Here is a 6393-nt window from a genome sequence, read left to right as displayed (position 1 = left end):
CATTAACAGATTTCTTTCCTGATTCAACTTTCACAATATCCCAGGTGGTTTTAATTTTATTGTTTGATTTTAGAATTTGGCTGTTATAGTTATTCTGTTTGGCTTCTTTAATGACTTTTGACAAAATTTTACAGTACATTTTGTAGTGACTTTTTAGTCTTGGATCATTACTGTCCCTACTGGCCAAATATAGTTGTCTTTTGTGTTTACATGAAGTTTTTATTCCAATTGTTATCCAGGTGGATTTGTTTTTATTTTCATTTTTGACTATTTTTAAGGGAAAGCTTGAATAAAAGATCCTCAAGTATGTGTTCAGAAAGCAATTAAATTTAGAATCAATATTATTGCTGTCAAATACATTGTCCCATGATTCATTACTTAATTTTGTGACAAAATCTGCCATCGTATGCTTGTTGATTTTCCTTACTGTTTGATATTGTTGATTACTGGACTGAAGGTCAATATTATTTATTTCTATGAGTTGAGCATCATGATCGGATAAGCCATTTATAAAGGGTCCTACAGTATAGTCTCTTAATTTTGAGTTATCAATGAACCTTCGGGTTCCATAAAATGCTGGGAAGTTCTTGAATAGCCGCACAATTGGCAGCTTCTCAAGAAAGGCTCCGCTCCATAAATGAGTGAATGAAATAAAGAGATACAGCATAATATTCCACAGGGTGATTACTGGACCAAAATACTGCTACCAAGAGAAATTTTAGCAAGAAAGTACAAAATTCCTTGTCCACAATCCCTAATGCAAACATACTAAAATTTTATCTGGGATCATAATAATTCCTTGTTACAAATACCCTTTGCACTGCAGACAAAATAGGATACCTGAACAATGGTATCTTTTAAGTACTACAAGATGTTGACTACAATTGTCCTAAAATGTTTCTCATGTTCAACTTTCAAGTAATGTCTGCTTGCAGGTATCAAAGTTCAGAAATAAGTTGTATTTGAACATTTAGGTTTGTAAACATTCTGTGTCACAACTGCATGCTTAAAATCCTAAATATTTTCGCTTTAAAAAATGATACAACATAAACTTTAATACGTAACTTCTTCACAGATAACCTTAGACGTTTGTTTACACTCAGACGATTTTTTACTGTAAAGTAAAATTACGCCCATGTGGCAAAACATTTAACGGAGAAATATTTCCAATAGTAAATAATAAAATGAAAACAAACTGTCCGAAAACTGTAACACTACACAGAAGTTGTCATTTTACATAAAAATGATTGGAAATAAGGCCTTGTTCAAAAAGATGCAGATGAATAATACTTTTACTCTAAGTTGTCATCATATAAGGACACGACAAAATAACAAACAACACTTGTCACTAACCTTGACTCTTTCCTCGCAGTATAGTCACGATATATCCTGTCAAGTGGATCCGGATCAAGCCATTCCTTTTCATGTATGTGATAATTGGAGCTTCCTCTTATGTACTGGACATTTAAAATAATAAACAAGAAGGCGAAAAACGGCAAAAATAGGATTCTCATGTCTGGAACACTAAATTAATGCTATAAAATTGGCAAAGAATATATATCTACTAAACTGGACCTGTTACGATTTACGCCCACACTTTTTAGGTTACGGCCGTTACAGGGATACCAGTCCCAGACTCCCAATGTAGACAGTAGTACACACTGATAAGGAACTTAATGAATGCCTGGTATATATGTAACTAGCACGTTTGTCTTGGTAACAAAACAATCCTTTTCACGCCTTCCGTTAATGTTCAACACCTGCTCTGCAAAAACAATAAACATTACTACGTCTGACTGTCTAACTGCCACGTGCTATTGGCTTCCGTGGTTTCTGCGCCGTCGTACTACGTGAATCAGCCGATAGGCTGGAGTGATTACGATCGTTTTCAGAAAATTTAAATTGACAGTTTTAACCTATCTAATAAACAAGGGATTATCCAAACTATTGCACAAATAAGGAAAATGTATTATTTATTTTCTATGTATTTTGACACTTTCAAAGTCAATAGTACGTCGTTCTGCTTCGTGCATGACGTAATCCGTGACGTACTCCCAACGCGCGTGTGCAAATAGTATATCACGCCTTTCACATGGCTTTTGCCGATTGTTGCTGCACGTGAACCCTGCAATGTCATTTGATCTTGTTGACTGTTGACCCTATGGACTTCGATCCATCTTAGGAACGTCTTCAACGATAAACTGAAAAACAGTCTGGCATGATAGGAAAGCCGCACTGACGCCACTTTACACAATACAGTATGCAAATGTGTGGGTGGGAAGCGAAGTATGATTATCTCATTCACGCCGGCAAAAACAGTTTACATTGTAACTAACTGTGGTATCTGAATCCACATAACAACAAACTGTCTACGAGTTATATCATTATTAGCCTAATATGTCAGGTGCTAATATCCACAAAGATTCCTTCTAGTTCCTTCTATGTGTCCAGCCCATTTAACCTCCATGAGTTCTGATCCTATCACTATGTGACGAATTTAATTCATGACGTTTCTCCTACGTAAATTTCCTCATTCAACACATATTTAAACAGTCTTCAGGTCCAAGATTTTCTTCAATCTTTTATTAAGAGAGGGTTTCAACATACATTCCACCCTCAGCAAAAAGGTCCTGGTTCAAATCGTATAAAACATATATTCAATCTTATCAAAATCAAGGACAACAGTATTAGTAACAACGACAATTCATCCAAGAAAAATGAAAAAAAAAAAATGGGTTACTGGATTGTTGGTCAATGTTCATATCTTGTGAGGACACTGGAAATTTTATTTCCAGCTATGTCAGAACTGTTCTGAAGTCCACCTGCTTCCCTACTCAATAGGCATTAAGAGTTCTGTTCCCTGAAAATAAAGGCAACCAGAGTCCAATGCCCAACTCTACCTTGTGCCAAGGTTAGAAAATACACCCAGATCTTTACATGTGACTCACATACATGGCACAGGGTTCAGAATGGGGACAGCTTCATCCATTGTTTAAGTAACAAGAACATTTATAATCTACTTTTAATTTGATATTATTGTTCCAATGGAAATCAAACTACATAAAGAACATATTTTGTGAATTGAAGTACAAATGTTGACTCTGAAAATACAAATATTATAGCAAGTTTTCATATCAACATTTCCATAGTCTGCTCACTCATGGAGCTGAGCCCTTCTTCAGAAACCGCCATTGTGCAGCTACTCAAGAACTTCCCAGGATTTTATGGAACCTGAAGGTTCAGTACCCTGTTCACAAGAGCCCTCCACTGGTCCTGATCTGCAGACAGATCAATCCAATCCATACCATCCCATCTTATCTCTATAAGATCCATTTTAATATTATCCACCTTTCTACATCTTGGCCTGCTTATTGGTGTCTATCCTTCTGGCTTTCCCACCAATATCCTATATGCATTTTTCTTCTACCCCATTTGTTCTACATGCCCTATTCACCTCATCCTCCTTGACTTTATTATTCTAATTGTACTTGGAGAAGAACACAACTTATTAAGTTCCCCATTATACAGTTTTCTCCAACCACCTGTCACTCTGTCTTCAGTCCAAATATTCGCGACACCCCGTTCTCAAACACCCTCAGTCTATGTTCCTCCCTTAGTGTCAGAGACAAAGTTTCACACCCCATACAGAACCACAGGCAAAATTATAGTTTTTATATTCCAGTTTTTATGTTTTCAGACAGCAGATGAGAAGACAAAAGCTTCTGGACTCAATGGTAGCAAGTGTTACCCGAATTCAGTCTTCTCTTAATTTCCTGTTGAATCAAGTTTTTATTTGTTATATCTGATCTGTGCTACATTATCAATATATCTGTTAGCTACCTTTATGTCATGATTTTGTCCCTCATTCTGGTGACCAGACAGTAATATATACCTAGTTTTCTCTGCTTTTACTTCTAAATCAACCACCTTACTAGCGTCAAAGTTTGTGTGGTTTTTTTTATGGTATCTATATTATCACCTAGTAGATTCACATCATCAGCATAGCCCAACAACTGATGTGTCCCATTTAATTTCATTCCCACCTGGTTTTCCTGGGCCTTCCTAATGGCATATTCTAAAGCAAAGTTGAAAAGCACAGACAATAAACATCTCTTTGTTTTAGATCATTCTGATTAGGAAAATTACCAGACAAACATTTACCTTATGGAATTTACTATATGTTTCCTTTGAACACAGGTGCCAGTGCTTTTAAGGAGCCTGCTGCCTCCGTCAGCAAAGCATTGCAGACAGCAGACTTCCCCAAAACAATAACATTTATCCGTCAAAACACAAGGCATCACATCCGAGACAAACATAATCTTATTAGTTGCAGTGACAAAACCAAATCTCACTAAGAAGAGCTATCACTTCTGTTTTTGCAAAATGAGGAGGTTAAAATAAACCAATTAGGAAAACAGTGTTCAATGCACAGTGAGAATTGAGTTTCTGGCATAGATAAATTGAGCAACTGTCTAGCACCAATACCTTAATAATATCACTGAAGACTTCAAGTGAACCTGTTTCTGTAAACATTCCGAGAGACCAAGCATGCTGGCACAAGCAGTTCTGGGAAGTGCTTGGTCTGAATTTTGGCCATTATACCAACTATATTTATTGAGTTCCTTTGTGGTTTTAGTCAGTCTTTCAAGGCAAATGAATGGATAGCACCTATGATTAGATCATGATTACTTTCCTCCACATATTTTTCAGTTCATTATTATTTTTATAATCCTACCTTTTTATGCTATATGATCTCACACACTGACAGCATCAATGAATAAACCCTAAATAAAGAAGCATAAATAAAATATTCATAGAGTATCTTTATATTCAGGACAAAATGCCCTGAAATTAGTTTTATTGTACTTATTATATTTCCTTTTGTAAATACTATCATGTTTATGTGCGTTAAATACTTTTGTAATCATGAAATATATAGAACAGTAGAAACGCTGATAATAAGTTAATAAATAAATGTTGTTTTAATGATAAGATAGTGTAATGTGGTCTTGGTTGGTGGTAGGGGTAGGAAGACAAATAGTATAAGATAAAGCAGGGCAGCTGTACTCCAATCTATCAATTTCACTTTGCTATTGGAAACATGCCTATAACTTAATTTATTATTTTGAAACAAGTCTAAGCTTTGGAATGAAGACGTCTGGACAGAGAGAAAAAAGAACATTTCACAATATACTGACATCATTTGCTATGACTGACGCACATTATTGGCCCTAGACAAGTTCAAAATCTAATAACGCTATGCACTTGCTATTTAGTTGGTGCTAAGAATATATGGTATATTTAAATGTAACTACATATGAATTTGTGGACATACCTGGTAGTGTCTTTATGTATAAAGCTGAGTGACTCATACATGAAATAGTAGTATAGTGCAGAATCTTACTGACTGCATAAATTTGAAGTTCAACACTGAAAGATCTGCTGTTTATTGATATAGACCGACTGATACCAAACTAAACTGAACAATGCAGCAGATGTTGAATACAACAAACAGTGTACTTCTTCAGACTGTGCTTCTCTTAATGAGCAAGAATCTACAAGATACAGGAACTACAAATGAAGTTTTTCGACCAGAAGTACATGAAAACAGTAAGTTAAAATATACTTTTTAACAGTTATTACATTAACACTTTTTTAAGAACACTGCGGAGAAGAGAAAAATTCCTTGCCTCTTCCTGAAATTGAACCCAAGTTTCTCAGTCGCCCAGCCTTCAGCTCTTTGCTGTACCAAATGAGCTATCCCAGCTCATTTTCCTTGCCATAATTCAGTGAAAAAGGTCATTAGGTTTATACAAATGAGAAGTCAAATATTAAAATAAAATGTGTTACATGCCATTACACATTTACTAGTACTCCTTTTTTAATATATCTCTATTTGTAAAGTAACTACACCTGAAACCACTGACTTTGTGGAGCAGAGTCCCTCAAGAGACAACAGTCACTCAACTGGTAAAGAAATTGTTGTCCTTTATGAAGTCTGAAGGTTTCTTACCATGTTTGCAACAGATTGCCGCTGGTCCCTATCCTGAGTAGCAGATGTTCAGTCCATATTCTGATATCTTACTTCTGTAACATCCATTTTAAAATTATCATCCCAGCTACACATCTCTCAGGTGATCACTTCAGTTGTATAAATTAATTATCCTTGTTAATAGACACAGAAGAACTATGCTATAGCCCTTTTGGATGTTACGAGATGACCCACCCATGGACAGATGAATTTCTGCGACCTGTGAGCCATGTTCCAGAACCACCTGAAAAAATAAATCCAAAGTACTGCCTTTATACAAGGCGTAATGGGGATAATTGTCAGGTAAGCATAAAGTTTCCATTTTCTGTTTCAAGTATTAAATTCAGTATTCAATACACTGA

At 35.6% G+C, this 6393-nt stretch overlaps 2 protein-coding genes across 7 annotated transcripts in view; one reads left to right on the top strand and one right to left on the bottom strand.

Annotated features, from left to right (window-relative positions):
- Positions 1-1852, bottom strand: part of LOC111871218 — a 31365-nt gene extending 29513 nt beyond the window's left edge. For 5 of the 6 annotated variants that reach the window (XM_023864172.2, XM_023864182.2, XM_023864191.2 and 2 more), the window contains exon 1: positions 1354-1851. In XM_023864172.2, the coding sequence (XP_023719940.1) occupies positions 1354-1514 (161 nt within the window). In that variant the 5' untranslated portion in view covers positions 1515-1851. Of the gene's footprint in view, positions 1-1353 lie in introns of all 6 variants that reach the window. The other variant, XM_023864163.2, reaches the window with a different exon arrangement.
- LOC111871243 (pancreatic lipase-related protein 2) overlaps positions 1-6393 on the top strand; it is a 35419-nt gene that overhangs the window by 6722 nt on the left and 22304 nt on the right. The window contains exons 2-3 of the mRNA XM_023864210.2: positions 5459-5610; positions 6177-6334. Of these exons, the coding sequence (XP_023719978.1) occupies positions 5487-5610; positions 6177-6334 (282 nt within the window). The 5' untranslated portion in view covers positions 5459-5486. The remainder of the gene's footprint in view (positions 1-5458; positions 5611-6176; positions 6335-6393) is intronic.

The sequence above is a fragment of the Cryptotermes secundus genome, unplaced genomic scaffold (genome assembly GCF_002891405.2).
Source record: "Cryptotermes secundus unplaced genomic scaffold, Csec_1.0 scaffold152, whole genome shotgun sequence".
In the NCBI taxonomy this organism is placed as follows: domain Eukaryota; kingdom Metazoa; phylum Arthropoda; class Insecta; order Blattodea; family Kalotermitidae; genus Cryptotermes; species Cryptotermes secundus.
The sequence above is the reverse complement of the archived record's forward strand: the minus strand, read 5'-3'. Positions and strand labels throughout refer to the sequence as shown.